This window comes from Monodon monoceros, unplaced genomic scaffold, assembly GCF_005190385.1.
Source record: "Monodon monoceros isolate NGI ecotype Baffin Bay Population unplaced genomic scaffold, NGI_Narwhal_1 Super_Scaffold_21, whole genome shotgun sequence".
Classification (NCBI taxonomy): domain Eukaryota; kingdom Metazoa; phylum Chordata; class Mammalia; order Artiodactyla; family Monodontidae; genus Monodon; species Monodon monoceros.
In genome coordinates, this window is record NW_021703778.1 from 23,887,646 (window position 1) to 23,904,815 (window position 17,170).

The 17,170-nt window shown below is 47.2% G+C and overlaps 1 protein-coding gene across 1 annotated transcript in view; it reads left to right on the forward strand.

The window, feature by feature from the left end:
* ITIH5 (inter-alpha-trypsin inhibitor heavy chain 5) overlaps positions 1–15,884 on the forward strand; it is a 73,450-nt gene extending 57,566 nt beyond the window's left edge. Inside the window, exons 8-14 of the mRNA XM_029238351.1 lie at positions 1,947–2,115; positions 5,515–5,824; positions 6,804–7,360; positions 10,181–10,234; positions 12,177–12,293; positions 13,018–13,395; positions 14,978–15,884. Coding sequence (XP_029094184.1) covers positions 1,947–2,115; positions 5,515–5,824; positions 6,804–7,360; positions 10,181–10,234; positions 12,177–12,293; positions 13,018–13,395; positions 14,978–15,267 — 1,875 coding nt within the window. The 3' untranslated portion in view covers positions 15,268–15,884. The remainder of the gene's footprint in view (positions 1–1,946; positions 2,116–5,514; positions 5,825–6,803; positions 7,361–10,180; positions 10,235–12,176; positions 12,294–13,017; positions 13,396–14,977) is intronic.
* Positions 15,885–17,170: the final 1,286 nt, after the last annotated feature.

Consider the following 17,170-nt stretch of genomic DNA (forward strand, 5'->3'; position numbering starts at 1 on the left):
CAAAGTGAATCAGTTATACATACACATATATCTATTCTTTTTCAGATTCTTTTCCCATATAGGTTATTACAGAGTATTGAGTAGACTTCCCTGTGCTATACAGTAGGTCCTTATTAGTTATCTGTTTTATATATAGTAGTGTGTATTTGTTAATCCCAAACTCCTAATTTATCACTTCCCCCCTTTTCCCCCTTGGTAACCATAAGTTTGTTTTCTACATCTGTAACTATTTCTGTTTTGCAGGTAAGTTCATTTGTACCCTTTTTTTAGGTTCCACATATAAGCAATATCACATGGTAGTTGTCTGACTCACTTCACTCAGTAGGACAGTCTCCAGGTGCATCCATGTTACTGCAAATGGCATCACTTCATTCTTTTTTATGGCCGAGTAATATTCTATTGTATATCTGTACCGCACCTTCTTTTTCCATTCCTCTGTTGATGGACATTTAGGTTGCTTCTATGCCTTTGTTATTGTAAATTGCACTGCAGTGAACATTGGGGGGTGTGTATCTTTTCGAATTATGGTTTTCTCCAGATAATATGCCCAGGAGTGGGATTGCAGGATCACATGGTAACTCTATTTTTAGTTTTTTAGGAACCTCCGTACTGTTCTCCATAGTGCTTGTACCAATTTACATTCCTACCAACAGTGTAAGAGGGTTCCCTTTTGTCCATACCCTCTCCAGCATTTATTGTTTGTAGATTTTTTTGACGATGGCCATTCTGACTGGTGTGAGGTGATACCTTATTGTAGTTTTGATTTGCATTTCTCTAATAATTAGTGACGTTGAGAATCTTTTCATGTGCTTTTTGGTCATTTGTATGTCTTCTTTGGAAGAATGTCTATTTAGATCTTCTGCCCATTTTTTGATTGGGTTGTTTGTTTTTTGTTATAGAGCCGCATGAGCTGTTTGTATATTGTGGAGATTAATCCCTTGTTGGTTGCTTCGTTTGCAGTCCTGGAGCTTTTCTGTTTTCAGTTTCCGATGGTTTCTTTCCTCTTTCCACAAGTCACGTCTGACTTACCTGCACACCTTTCATTCGCTCAGCATCTCCGGAACTCACCTGTGTCACCTCTCTGCTTTCCTCTAGCCGTCTCTCTGACCTCCTTTGCTTCTTTTCGGGATGCCCTCCCTCGTCTCTCAAGTTACCCAGTTCCTTTGAGTCTCATCCTCAATTCCCCCTTCTCTGTGACACCTTCTCACATCACTCCAGCCTGCAGTGCTTCATTCTCTTTTAAATTCCAGTGGTATTTATTATGCGTACCCTTCATCTATAACTCATGAAGTGTCCATGCGTTCGTTCATCCTCTGAACTTCTCTCTAGCGCCTCCTATGTGTCAGGAGTTCTCCTCTGCTCTGGGTGATAAGAAGATAGATACACCTGCCTTCAGAGAGCTGACACTGGAGGAAGGGAAAGAGGCATGAAGCAGACTGTAGTCATGACGGGTAATATGCACTTTTCTATGTGAGTATGTTGAGGACAGTGCTAGCCTACAGGAGAGAAGATGTGCGCTCTCTTCAGAGGAGCTAGAAAATGTTGCAAATAGAGAATACAGCATGTTAACTGGGTTCTGAATGACGAGGGCCTTGTCAGATGAAACAAGGGCATGAGGCAGTAAGGAAGAACATTCCAGGTCTAGAGAATAGCAGTGGTGAAAGATACAGAAGCTTGATGGATTCCATCAAGCCTTGGTGGATTCCAGCAGATGTGATGGTTCATATATGAAACACCCATTCGTGTCTTATATAAAATTGTAACATATTAATGATGGTTTTTTTTCCAGCTAGGTGACAAAGTTCCTTGACATTTATCCGAGTCCCTTTACGTAGCAGGCACTTAATTTTAACCCTGGGATTGTCCCCGGTGTGCAGTTTCCAAGCCAGGGGACGCGTGGACTCATGCGCTCAGACGTGACTGTTTTTGCTTTTGTGTTTGCCTAGACCAAAGATGCCCTTTTCACGATTCTGCATGACCTCCGACCCCAGGACCGTTTCAATATCATTGGATTTTCCAACCGGGTCAAAGTGTGGAAGGACCATTTGGTGTCAGTTACTCCCAACAATATCAGAGACGGCAAAGTCTACATTCACCACATGTCACCGACCGGAGGTAAACGCGCATCCTGCTTTGCCCATTCGCCTCGACGGGATACGTGAGTAGCTAACTTTCTGCCCAGAGACGAGGGTTTGAAAGCTGACGCTAATCACAGGAAAGGAGATAACAGGGGAGAGCTTTCCCAGGAGCTTGTTTCTCCTCTTCCAGGCCCCAAACTAAGATGGTCAAGTAAGTTAGCGGGGGAGGAAATACCTGATAGGTTTTGGAGACTTTCCTGGTTTATCTCACGGATCCCAAACAATGCAGCTCTTTTTGTAAATTGTGTTTTGGGGTGGGGAATGAAAGCCAAATGGATGATTCAGTGTTTTGTGTGTTTGAGTATGAGCACCTTAGGAAGCAGCAGGTGAAGCTGCCCTCCTGAGCCGTTAGATCCCTTGGACCCCAGATGGCCTGGGCGGTGCTCTGGGTGGAAAGGGGAGGACTCTGAGGTTTTGCACACTTGGCTGGGGGGTCGTGATGAGGTAAGTACGCAGACGCGGGAAAAGGTTAGAGAGTCAGAACAGCGTGTTACCAACCGTGCTGGATGTGAGTTCCTTCAACCCTGGACACAGAGCTGACTTCTGCTGTTACATCCATCACTAGGACAGTGGATGCGTGGCAGGTGCTCAGTATTGGAGTGTTTATTGGACCTGAACCTGACCCTTTGACACCTTTCTTAAAGGCCCCTGTAGAGACACCATCTCCTGGGTGTCTCAGATAATTCTGCTTTGGATACCTGGAAACATAGAAAACACCCATTTCTGTCCATCCTCTTCCATCTGAGTTTCTCATTGCTCATATATTTGTTATTTTCCACCCAAGGCAAAGTTCTGGTTTCCCAAATGAACTTCATTTGGGACTTGATCTTGTTTGGATGGAATTTCGATTTACAGATGGGATTTCCTACCAGTCTCTACAACAACACGATCCAGTTAATGTTTTACTGGTTGATAGGAGAAATGAAAGGTTATATTTAATATTATAGTGATGATCTACAGCAGGAAGTTGACAAGATGGTCAAGTCTTTGAGGGAAGAAACTCTCCTTCATCTTTGTTTAGCCCCTGTTTCCTGTCATAGCTCCCGACCTACAGTGCATACTCAAAGAATATGCATTAAAATTATTTGAATGGTTCTGCTTGCTATGAGAATCCTTTGTGTGTGGGAGGTGGAGATAAAGCTTTAGAAAACAGTTGTGTGTATTTTGGAATCTAAACTATAGAAACCTTATTGGTTTCCTTTATTTTTTCTTGGTACTTCATCGTCCCAACCTCTGCAGGTGAACAGAAAATTAATCTACTTCTCTCAGAAAAGTGTCATTTCAGGAGATGAGCATAGATTCTGAAGCCAGACTGTCTGGATTTGAATCCAGCTCTACCAGCTATGAGTCATTTAACCTCCCTATACTTCAGTTTCCTCATCTGTAAAGTGAGGATAATAATGGACTTGTTATTAGGATGAGATGAGTTAAAATATTTAAAGTACTTAGAACAGTGGCCGCACATAGGAAGTCCTCTCTAGGTGTCAGATATGGCCATTTTACCCAAGTGATCCCTCTTGCTGGTGCACTTGGGTCCTTTGATGACCCTGGGGGAGCTCTCGGCGGAATGGTTGTGTCAGCTCCCTGGGGAGAAAGCCCCCCTGCCGTTGTTAAGCGTGCGGGAGATGCCCCAACTTAACGGACGTTCAGTACCAAGCCGTGCTGTGCTTTGGTGTCTTGTGTAAGAAAAGCTAAGTGTGTCCTTTGCCTGGGCTCTCCTGGGCTTTAAAATGCAGTGAGAGGGCTTCCCTGGTGGTGCAGTGGTTGAGAGTCCGCCTGCCGATGCAGGGGACACGGGTTCGTGCCCTGGTCCAGGAAGATCGCACGTGCCGCGGAGCGGCTGGGCCCGTGAGCCATGGCCGCTGAGCCTGCGCGTCCGGAGCCTGTGCTCCGCAACGGGAGAGGCCACAACAGTGAGAGGCCCGCGTACCGCGAAAAAAAAAAAAATGCAGTGAGAGATTTGGCATCATTGTTACGTTCTAGGTTAAAGAGAAAATAAACACCTGCATTTTGGTTCATGCCCACATATCCAGAGGCAGCGTGAAACTAGGCTGGGCATTCAGAAAGGCAAGTGAGTGAACCCAAAGAAACGTTAAATACTGTTTCAGCTGTAACTTTCCCTTACGTTCGGGCCATGTGTACATCTTAAAACGAATTATCAATGTGTTTGCACAGTCACAGTCATATGTATTTTAGCCAGAAATTCTGGAGGATGTGAAGCAGTGGGGAAAATTGTCTGGTTCACTCAAATATGGTACATTTTGCAGGGAGATAAAAATCACTCCAGTCAGGGGGATGGATTGTGGTGATGGGTACACAACTTCATAAATTTACTAAAAATCATTAATTGTGTGCTTAAAATGGGTGAAAATTTTGGGACTTCCCTGGTGGTCCAGTGGTTAAGAATCCACACTTCCTGTGCAGGGGGCATGGGATGGATCTCTGGTTGGGGAACTAAGATCCTGCATACCCGTGCAGCTTGGCAAAAAAAGAAAAAAATCCCTAGCGACCAAAATGCGTGACATTTTTGGTATGTCAATAAGGCCATTAAAAAAAAACCCAGTGGAGTCAGAAAAAGGAAGTACGTATTCACGGCTGCGGTAAGAACTGTCAGTTTTTCTTGGCGATGGTAGAACAGCAGCAGCAGAGTTGAATGAAATTCTCAGCTAATCCAGAAACCTCACATTAGCTGGCAGTTTTGACTTCCACCAGCCATCCGTCTCTCCATCCCCCAAGCAAAATACCTGTCCAGCACCTCCCACAGACACTGTCCCCTGACTTTAATCAGAGCTGCAATGACAAGCGTGTCTGAATTAGAGACGGCAGGGGTAGGAGGTGTAAACTTGAAAGCCTTCACCTGGTGGGGTCCTAACAAGCCGGGGTGATCCTGAAGGGGCAGGAAGCAGGAAAGACGACAGCAATAAAAAAAAAAAAGTGAGGGCTTTAAGCAGCACCCTCCAGCCCCAGGACGCAAGTGAGGTCACCGCGCTGGTCCCCGCATCGCCACCTCCTCATCCTGTGCCGTCCCCTTCCCTCTGGGGCGCTTGCTTTCTCTGCATCCCTGCACCCAGCACCCTCCTTCCCTTTCCAAAGTGATTCTCCAAAAAGGAGGTAGAAACCGTTCACGCTAAGGGAGTGGAGACGCCTAAGCTGAGGTGCCATCAGACACCTTCAGGACAAGGTTTTATAATTCTCTGCTGTTCCTAGTCATTTGCCAAGTTTCTAGCAGTCTTTGTGACATGGAGTCACCCCAGGAATGCAGGTGGCTGCTTTCCCCATGCGTCACTGCTGCAGGTGCCCGTTAAGGGCCCGAGAAGGTGTGTCCAGGTAAAGGAGGTGGTGAGGCTTCTCAGGTGTCCTGTTCTATGTCCTGCAGGCACGGATATTAACGGGGCCCTGCAGAGGGGCATCAGGCTTCTCAACGACTTCGTGGCCCACAACGACATCGAGGATCGCAGCGTGTCCCTGGTCATCTTCCTGACAGACGGGAAGCCCACCGCCGGGGAGACCCACACCCCGAAGATCCTCAACAACACCAGGGAGGCCGCCCGGGGCCGGGTCTGCATCTTCACCGTGGGCATCGGGGCCGATGTGGACTTCAAGCTGCTGGAGATGCTGTCCCTGGAGAACTGTGGGCTCACACGGCACGTCCACGAGGACCATGACGCCCGCGCCCAGCTCATCGGGTCCGTGGGTCTGTCTGTGTCCTCGGGGCGGGGGGCAGGCTCAGCGGGAGGCTCGGACGTGAGGACGGACCCCGAGTCTGATCATCACTTCTTTCATGGGAGACATCACCATGGGTCTTGAAACTGGGTGGATCTGGGTTCACGTTCTGGTCCTGCCTTGTGACTTGAGGCTTTAAGACTGTCTGTGCCTCGGTCTCCCCAGCTGTGAAGTGAGGATCCTGGTCAGATGATAGAATTTAAGGAGAAAACCTACGTGAAATATTGGCAGGGCGGCTTTCACAGGTTAGGTGTTCTGTTAGCTCTTATGGTCATAACTGTCTTCCTGACACTTCAGAGCACTTCCTCATCTCAAGACGCACCTCAGAGATACTGCAGGTCAGTTCCAGACCACAGCGATAAAGCAAATATTGCAGTAAAGCGAGTCCCACCGGTGGATTGCTTTAACAGTGCACGTAGAAGTTATGTTTACATCACACTGTAGTCTGCTAAGCGTGCAGTAGTGTCACGTACATGCCTTAACTGAGAAATACTTTATTGCTAAAAGATGCTAGGTCTTTGAAGTGCACTAAAACAATTTATGCCTGTATTTACTCTAATTCCACCCTGAGAGGGAGGTGGGATAGGTAGCGTCAGCTCCACCTTGCCTGCTAGTTACAATGATCGTGTTTTTATGTTGAAGCACAATGGCCAGTTGAAAGTGGTCGCTGACTGCTATGTTCTGGGGTGAAGAGGAAACCAGAATTTAAGTCTGGCAAACGGCGAGGGAGCTTGTGAGATAGCGAGTTCTCCGTCACCAGTGGTGTTCGAGCTACGGCTGCACGGGCTCCTGTCTGAGATGTTCTGCTGGGTGGAATGTTGGACTTGGTTGCTTCTAAGATCAGATCCGCCCCCCGCAAAACAGCCTGTGATTTCCTCTGGGACGTGACCTGCCTGTAGCTAGTGCAGGCCCCGATTCTCCCTCTCTGTTCCTCCTCTCCAGGTTCTACGATGAGATCAGGACCCCGCTCCTCTCGGACATCCGCGTGGATTATCCACCCGGCTTGGTAGAGCATGCCACCAGGACCCTGTTCCCCAACTACTTCAATGGCTCCGAGATCATCATCGCGGGGAAGCTGGTGGACAAGGAGATGGACCGCTTGCACGTGGAGGTCACGGCCAGCAACAGTAAGAAGTTTGTCGTACTCAAGAAGGACGTGCCTGTGGAACCCCGGAGGATGGGGAACGACGTCCCGGGGAGCCCCAGGCCCAAGGGGGGTGGCCAGGAGCACCCGAACCACCTGGAGCGTCTCTGGAGCTACCTGACCCTGAAGGAGCTGCTGAGTTCCTGGCTGCAGAGTGATGAGCAGCCCGAGAGGGAGCGGCTGAGGCAGGAGGTACAGGCTCTGGCCGTGAACCATCGCTTCCTCGCTCCGTTCACCTCCATGACGCTCAAGTCAGCACCGCGGACAGAGACCCTGGAGGACGCCTACGGCACGTCGGCGGCCACAGGGCCCGAAATGGTGATGCAGAGCCTGAGGGGCGCCCACCTGCAGCCAGGTAAGGGCACTCTCGGGATGGCCCTTCTGGCTCCTTTTCAGGCCAAGGTCGTCTGTTTTACTTTCTCGTATTATAAATCTTATAAAAAATGTTCTCTACCTGCAGCTCCTAGCCTTCAGAGAGTGGCTTAGCTTATGTTTGTGTTGTTATAAACCATGGATCTCTATAGAGAAATTTGAGAAAGTAAAGCCAGTCTATCGATAAATCATCAATATTGAGTGCCTCCCGTGAACCAGGCATTATTGGAGGCACAGGGATGAACAGACAAGTAAACAAATACTCATTTTTAAATGCCTTTCTATATTTTAAGTACTTCAATTATGTCATTTTATGCATACGCTTGATATTATTTTCCTGAGAAAACAAAATATTTTATTTTATAGAGAAAATGAAATGAAATTTTATTATATATTTTATTTACTCATAGTTTTTTAATTTTACTTATAATTTTCTAAATTAAAGTTTTTTTAAATTTTAATGATTTTGTTTAGAATTAAATAAAATAATAAAATTTTATTTTATTATAGATCTTATTATATAGGAGGAACTAAGTTCTGGATTCTCAGGAGAATCCAGAGTTTAAACAGAAATTCTTATTATCTGTCTCAGTGCCATTTGTCAGGGGGAAATTAGTAGCACCAGGAATGGGAAAAGGACAGGAAAAGTAATTCAACCAAAGCAGAGGGTTATATTCTCAGTAAAATCTGTTTATGGAAAACAGCACTTTTTTATGTGTGACATTTTTCTTAACTTCCTGTCAGGTGCACACGTCCTAAGGTGAGGGAACTGACATTAACCCTGGGCCTCATTTGATCCTCATATCCTCAACTCTGAGAATCACCTGGGCATGGTAGGGAGAGCATACGGTTAGGATCCAGACAGAGTTTCAGCTCACGGCTCCTCCTAGCCAGCTGTGTGGCTTGGGGCAGGTTTCTGAACGTCTCTGAGCTTCCATTCCCTCACCTGTAAAATGTAGATAGTAATATCTTCCCTGAAAGGTTGTTGCAAGGATTAAATGTGTAGAGGCCTTGGTATATAATAAGTGCTTACACATATGAGATACCCTTTCCCATGAGGAGGGTAGAACTAGAAATTTATTGAAAAATTCAGACCTGACGTAGGGGTGAAAAATATGTTGCCTTTTTAGAAAGAGTGGAACTCGTCTTGGCAGAACTAGTACAATATTTGTTCTCATGAAAAGGATGAAAAGTAAGTTGCATGATGTTGTTAGGTCATGCTACAAGATCCATGCCACAACCAGGGAAGATGGCTTTTTGAGTAACATCTTGATTCAGTGTCAGCAACTCAAATCTCAACAGCTTCAGGAGACAGCAAACTCAAATGACACGAGACTCAGAAGGCCAAGAACACAGATGAGGGAATAACTGACTGATCGCTCAGAAGGCTTGTTAGACATAAGATTTCCCTGAAGATGATTTTCTAGTTTTAATTTTATGATTTTTTTGAGTGTCTGTGACAATTTAAGCCTCCTCAAAGCAGCCATTCAGACTGAGATGTCGTTCCGCCTTCGTGGTCGGCCTGATTCTGTCTGTGTCTGGCTGACCAGGAACCAGTTGGAGAAGGGGGCACTTAAAAAACATTGAGGGCTTCCCTGGTGGCGCAGTGGTTGGGAGTCCGCCTGCCGATGCAGGGGACACGGATTCATGCCCCGGTCCGGGAAGATCCCACATGCCGCGGAGCAGCTGGGCCCGTGAGCCATGGCCGCTGAGCCTGCGCGTCCGGAGCCTGTGCTCCCCAACGGGAGAGGCCACAACAGTGAGAGGCCCGCGTACCGCAAAAAAACAAAACAAAACAGAACAAAAAACATTGAGATACTGTGATCTTCATTTTCTGGGGGGGCAAAAATCAGTTAAGAGGAGCATAATCTTAATATAGACAATTTGAAATAAGATATTAATTTTATTTTATTGACAGAAAGTAATTTACTTTTAGGTTATTCTTTAATTGAGTGTTTATTTTTGCCTGCTGCTTTGTGAATTGTACTTACACACATGGCTATAGACCTGGATTATCGCGTTATCTTTTTCTTTTACATTCTTGTATATTTTTGGTTGTTTTAAATTGCTATTTTGCAAATAACGTAACATTTCCCATCATAACCATTTTTCCATTCTTTCTTTTTAACTGCAGTATACTTGCTTTACAGTGTTGCATTAATTTTTGCTGTACAGAAAGTGATTCAGTTATATTCTTTTTTTGTAATATTCTTTCCCATTATGGTTTATTAGAGAATACTGAATATAGTTCTCTGTGCTATACAGTAGGGCTTTGTTGTTTATCCATTCTCTATATACAAGCTTACATCTGCTAACCTCAACCTCCCACTCCATCCCTCCCCCAACCCCCTCCCCGCTGGCAACCACCAGTCAGTTCTCTATATCGTAACCATTTTTAAGTGTGTAGTTCAGTAGTGTCAAGTATATTCCCATCGTTATGAAACAGATCTCCAGAACTTTTTCATCTTGCAAACCTGAAACTCTGTCCCCATTCAACAACTTTGCTTTCCCCCTCCCCCCATAACTATACCTTAAGAATGATAGAATATTTTCTCCTATTATATACACAGAAATCACAGACAAGAAGAATATTATCTAATTTATAGCGGAATAAAATAGTTACGCCTCGTCGTTTACACCTTCACTTTGTGTTGCGAGGCCAAGAGCCTCCTTTAAAAGAGATGTGTTTAAATTGTCACAAACGTATCTGAGAGCTGTACTTGACTCCTCTCAGCCCTCTGTACCTCTCACTTCCTCCCCTTTAATGAATAACGGTGGTGGATCTCTTCCTTCTCCTCTCCAGGACCTGCTCTCAAGAAACCATACAACCCAAGGATTAAAGTCTCCAAAACCTCAGGTAAAGGAAAGAATGTGCTGGTGTCTGATTTGAGAGTTGAAACGTTTAGGAAGCGGATGACCAGGAATTTCCCGAAGCCAGTTAGAACATCAGCTCATAGGACGAGATGTGAGGACCCATATTTATTTAGTGCAAACAGGCAGCGTGGGGCAGTTCTCAAAACCAGGATCGTCATTAAACCATCACATAAACCCCATGGGTAACACAGCCCTGAGGAGCCTGGCAGGAGCCCTGATAGAAGGGTGGATGGACAGAGCTACACATGCGTCATGATTGAGCTGGAAAGACGTTTGTTTTTAGAGATCTGAAGTATGCTTGCTTCTAGCTTCTGGTGTTACAAATATCTGTGACAATGCAAGGTTTTTAAACATTATTATTTTATTATTTTCATGATCCTTGGCTTTAGAAGGGAAGACCAGATAACAATACCCTAAAATTTCCCTTGGCCATATTCCTGGGATTATAATAAAAATCTGGATGGAATAAGGACACAAGGGCTGGGTTTTATTCTTCAAATGTACACATCTGCCTTTGTAAGTCTTTCTTATTGCCTTGCTGCCGACGTGCTGGGCGTCCAGGTTCACATAGCCCAGGACAACCTGGAGGTTAGCTCTGGGGAGAGGAAACACGTGGTCTCCAGTGGGTAGCGTGTTGTTCCTTTGAACACACATGCTTTATGGAATGCAGGAAAACTTTGCTCTTGGATACGGCATGGAGTAATGACTTCCAGACCTCTCCTCTCTTTTTTGGAGCAGGCAGCATCTTTCCTTATAAAGGGATTTGGAAGATTTGAGTAGAAATAATATGGTATGAGCACAAGGAACTCTCAGAGAACTGTCACGTAGTTATATTCGTACCCACAGAGTGCCAAAAATATGGACTTTTATCTTTAACGGGTGTTATTTTTTTCACCTACAAAAGACCAGTACCTTGTATTTCTTTATTAAGTTGCCATTCACTGGGTGCTTGAGGCACTTTACAGTGAGTTGAACCAGATTCTTCCAAAGGCCCTTCTGAGTCACGCTGGGGACAGAGAGGGTGTTTCAGCAGTTCCACCAAGAACATTAATTGGCTTGTAGCTTGAAAACACTTGAACTCCTGGCGCATACCCACCACCATATACGAATGCGTATACATACATGTACACGTAAAGTAGAGAGGAATTCAGGAACACATTGTGTTTGGTGTACAAATTAGAAACTAACGCTCCAATCTCGCGAGAAAAGAGAATTGACATAGACTCTTGGGAAATATTTCGTCTGTACCGTAAGAGGCAAGACTATTCATCTTTAGCAGAGGCAAAAATGAGGAGAGTGGGTAAGGGACAGGGGCCAGCGAAACTCTGTGGTCTTATCCGCGGACACAAATTTGAGAGTAGTAAAGGCGGTAGGACCCAGAGGAGGGATTGCCACTGTCATCGCTGGCTGCACCACCTGACCTCCCGTTGACTCTGTGTCCTTTACTTCTCACCAGCCCTAAACTGGGCTTGGTCATTACTACTCACGCAAGGGCTGTGTCCATCTGGCGCCGTGAATGACTCAAGGGCCAAGGCACTCTGGTCACAGGACAGGAAGTTCTCATCCCCATCTCTTCACTGGGGAGGGCAAAGGGGGAAGAAAGTGATTAGCGGAAGCCACACAGGGAATTGAAGAATGTGAGCTCAGTAGTCATGGGGAGTGTAGGGTGATGCCCCGCTTCCCTCTAAAGTTCGGTTGTCTATGTTTGACTGCAGTGTGGTGACAGGAGCATCATATTTGAATTTAGGGGACCTGCATTCAAATATTTACTTTCCACCTTCCTCGCGCAGACACAGAGGATCCGTTGTTGACAGGGTTAAGTCAATAACTCATGAGAAAATAGAAGAAGAGTGCTTACACAGAGAAGGTGCCCAATAAATGTCTTTTCTTTCTTTTTCTCTTCCGTTCTCATCCTGTTCTGGAAGCGGATGGAGACCCCCATTTTGTTGTGGATTTCCCCTTGAGCAACCTCACGGTCTGTTTCAACATCGATGGACAGCCTGGGCACATCCTGAGGCTGGTCTCTGATCATGCGGACTCTGGTGAGTTCTGCCTAGAAAGTGAAAGAACTTGAGTTTTGGGAGTGAAAAAAGAAAACCCTAATCTTCGCATTCTACCCCCCTGCTTAGTGGTGTCCCAGGGTCTCCAAATCAGGAGCAGTGGAAACTGATGGGTAAGAAAATACCGTGTCAGGGCCACACAAGAGTTTGGGGAACTATAACCAGACACTGGAACGAAAGCAGACAAACATGTCAACCCCCTTTTTTAGAATTTTTATTTATTTACTTATCTTTTTTTCACTTTTAAATTTTTATTGGCATATAGTTGATTTACGATGTTGTGTTGGTTTCAGGTGTACAGCAAAGTGAATCAGTTATGCATATACATCTATCCACTCTTTATTTAGACTCTTCCCATATAGGTCATTACAGAGTATTGAGTAGAATTCCCTGTGCTATACAGCAAGTTCTTATTAGTTATCTATTTTATATATAGTAGTGTGTATATGTCAACCCCCTTTTTATGATATTTTCACCCAAACCTACATCAGCTTCTCCTACCCAGGACGTTGGTCAAAAATCACTCATACCTTCATGCATTCATTCCTTCCTTCCTTCATTCAGTGGGCACTGAGTAGTCCCTACGTGTGAGCAGAAGTTCTTGGTTCTAGAGGTACAAGAGAGGAAGGAAATTCGGATGAGAAGCCCTCTCGTAAAAGTGGGAGTAGTTTTTCTAACCACTGCTCTCTTCCCCCCCGCCTTCAAGGCGTGACAGTGAACGGAGAGCTGATCGGGGCCCCCGCTCCCCCAAACGGCCACAAGAAACAGCGCACTTACTTCCGCACCATCACCATCCTCGTCAACAAGCCCGAGAGGTCCTACCTAGAGATCACGCCCACCAGAGTCATCGTGGATGGTGGGGACAGGCTGGTCCTCCCCTGCAACCAGAGCGCGGCCGTGGGGAGCCAGGGGCTGGAGGTGTCGGTGTCCGCCAATGCCAAGGTCACCATCGCCATCCAGGGCAACGTGGCCTTCGTCATCCTCCTCCACCTCTACAAAAAGCCAGCCCCCTACCAGCGAAACCACCTGGGCTTCTACGTCGCCAACGGCCAAGGCCTTTCTGGCAACTGCCATGGCCTGTTAGGTAGGTGGCTGCTCTCCACGCTGGCTCACAGCACAGAATTCAGTTTCCCAAAACGAAGCTGATGCTGCCCGTATCTTTACTTGGTTGAGAGTTTCCACAGGAGTGTGGTCTTTATAAAGCTCATGAAAAGTCTTTCTTTTTCTTTTTTCTTTTCTTTTTGGGCACATGGCCAATTTTTCTTTTTGCTTTTTTTAAATACAATTTTTAAAGGTTACACTCCATATACAGTTACTACAAAATACTGGCCATATTCCCCGTGTTGTACAGCACATCCTTGAACCAGTCTTACACCAATAGTTTGTGCCTCCCACTCCCTCACCCCTCTCTTGCCCCTTCCCCCTTCCCCCTGGTAACCACTAGTTTGTTCTCTATGTCTGTGACTCTGCTTTTTTTTGTTGTTGTTATATTCACTAGTTTGTTGTATTTTTTAAATTCCACATATATAAGTGATATCATACGGTATTTGTCTTTCTCTGGACGTATTTCACTTAGCATAATGCCCTCCAAGTCCATCCGTGTTGCTGCAAATGGCAAAATTCCATTCTTTTTCATGGCTGAGTAATATTCCACTGTGTACCGCATCTTCTTTATCCACTCGTCAGTTGATGGACACTTAGGTTGCTTCTGTATCTTGGCAACTGTAAACAATGCTGCTGTGAACGTTGGGGTGCACATATCTTTTCGAATTAGTGTGAAAAGTATACTTCTTGCTTCCTGACACTTTTCTAGAATAGGAATGGGCTTATAAAGTAATTCGCACAGGCCTTTGGGGAAGGGGAGCAAAGAAATGAGGAGTCCTTCTCTCCAGGTCTGGTTCTTTACTCTCAGGGAGAGGATGCAGACACATCCCATGGCCCAGCACCAGGTGGGAGATGCATGGCCCCTCCCGGGCGGCACCCCCACGGCTGGGAGCCTAGGGCAGCCCACTCTGCCTGGCTTTGCTCCACGTGCAATTTCATGTGGGCGCTTTTCCCACAAGTAAAGAGGGAGCCACTGCCAGGGCTCAGTTTAGAAAGCAGGATTCCCTGGCACTCGAGAGGGACGCGTCTCTATGCAGCTTGCCTGGGAGGCTCCTCTCCCAGACGCAGACTGCTGTCCCTTCGGCCTTGGCAGTGCCCTCACTCGACCTGGTGGATTCTGACCCTGCTTTCCACACCCTCCGTCCAGTGCACACCCACTAAGTGCACACATGGAAGGGGTCCTCCAGAGGGAGGAGAGCGGGGAAGACCGGACCCTTCTTCCCTCGTTATTTGCCCCCATCTCATCCTCACATCTCAGTAGGAGACTGGGCATCTCTTTTTGTGGTTTGGGCATCTTTCCCGTGGTAGCTTCCAGAAGTGGAGGCCACTACCAATACACTCAGGTCTCTCCTCCCCACACCCTCCCTGGACACTGGAAAAGGTGGTGCAGCTCTGGGAGACTCCAGCCGAGGACCACAGTCACTGCTCTGATGTTATGCATCCCCTTCCTCTGGGTCACACCCGTGCATTTGCTGGCCATCGGTGCCTGAACTGAAGTTAGATTTTGTTCAACCACGTTGCTCACACTTGACCTAGACCTGATGTCTCTTTTGTCCTCTCAGGTCAGTTCCTGAACCAGGAGGCCAGACTCACCGGGCTCGGCAAGAGCCCTGCCCATCCTTCCGTCCCTGAGACAGGTGAGAGGTCTGAGGCCGTCCTCGAGGTAAAAGGACACCAGGTCCCAGTGGTGTGGAAGCAGAGGAAAATCTACAACGGGGAAGAGCAGGTGGACTGCTGGTTTGCCCGGAACAACGCCGCCAACCTGATTGACGGGGAGTATAAAGACTACCTGGCGGCCCATCCTTTTGACTCCGAGACCACCTTTGGCCCAGGCACATCCCGGGGACTCTGACGCCAGCAGCCGTAAGGCAAGAGCGTGTGACAGGGAAACGTCTTCGGGGACCCCGTGGTGTGGTTCTTGTCGCTTGGCAGGTAGCCGCCGCCCAGGACTCACCCCTGGTGGCGGGGAGGTCTAACCTCTGCTTGAGGAAAGGGTGGGGTCAGGACGTTGAAGCAAGAATGGGATTTCCTGCTCTTCCCCTCCCCCTCCCCCATCTCCAGTAGAGAACAGTGGTGGCACCAAAGGGACCAGTCACAGTTAAAAGCAAGTCTCTATCTTATACCAGCTGGCTTGTCCATCTCACTGCCTACCACAAGGTGACTCTGATGAAGGAAGGTGGCCATCAGGTCTGTTTTCTCTGTGGAAATGGCCAGGCTTGGGCACTCTGCTTTTTGCCTTATACTAATGCATAGGCATCTCTCCTCCTAGCCCGCTGTGTTCTCTGGATGTGCGGCCAACCTCTGCCTCAGGGGAACCTCTCCTTGGGCCCAGGCCACGAGTCATGAAATAGCATGTAGATTTGATCACTGTAAACCATTCGGTCTTTTCTTAGGAGAGGATTTTCTTCTACTGTGATGTCTTGCCCTTGAAAATTTGTTTTCGTTTTTTAAAAATTGACTCAAAATAGAGACTCTGCATCCCAGATACCGGTATTTTTCTAACAGGCTTTGTAAATCACTTAACTTTGCTGTTGGAGATTCTCCTATTTATTCCAGAAAGCTGAGCGCTTCTAATAAACAGGGAAGCCCACGTGGGTGTATTTCACTGGCCTGTCTCAGTGCTGGAGCGTCGGCCAGCCGCGTGATGAATCTTTCACTCGGCTCTTCAGCCTTGGTCCTGATTCCGACCTGATTTGCTCTCGGTCCCCCAGGAGGTGATAAATTAGGCTCTTGCAGAACTGGGATGGGGAGGTATTGGCAGCACAGAGCCGACCTACAGGAACCAAACTGCACGTTCCCAGCAGGAAGTGCGGACATGCTCACAGATCTAAGGAGCCCTCCCACATCCCAGACATGCGAGGCCAGGAAGTCAGCGTGAGCAAGAGGCTTTGGACAAATCTGATTCCATCGGGGGGAGGGGGTTAAAATCAGGGGTCAGGGTGGTGTCAAAAGTCAATGACTGTCACTCCTCATTGTGGAACCTGTGAAGCCCGTCACATTATCAAGGGGAAGGAAGGTTGATGATGGTCTTGAGACCTCCTCTCTCCCCCTCCTTCCCGGCTTTTTGCTGGACCACGGAGGGTCAGTAAGCCTGACCCTCACTGCGGTCAGGACGCAGATGGACACGGGGGGCACTGGAGCCGAACAGCAGGGAAAGGAAGGTTTGGATCAGAGACATGGAATATTTTGACGTGAGACCGAATGAAATAAAAGCTTTTGTGCCGGCTTCATGGAACGTTTCTTCCAGTAGGGAGTGACTCTAGAACTTTCATGCCATGTGGAAGCAGACAGCGCTAGGAGAGAAATCAGAGCTAAGAAAATTGTTTACCACCTTTGCCCTTGCCTTCCCATTTTCGAATGGGAAACATTTGAGCAGCAAAATGACATCCACATGTTTTTGTGGACCAAGTGGCTGCAGGAGTTCGAGTTAGTGCCTGGGCCGTCGGCGGTGGGGGTAGGGGGGTGGGACCGGTTGTGTCTCAGAGTCTCCGTCTCTCTCCACCTTGGGAACCCACCAGACCAAGGCCGGCAGCTGTGTTATTTTTGACTCAACTCAGCTGCCTGTTTTCATGCCAGCAGTGTGAATGCATAGGCCCAGGCTGCTGACAGCTGCTTCCATATTTCAGAGGGAAAGGAGGAGCCGGAGCTGGGCTGGCCAGGACCTGGGCAGGCTCTGTGGGGACTTTCCTGTTACATAGACCTCGGGCCCAACTGGGCAGAAATCCCTGCAGCCACGATGCCGGCCCATTGTGTTA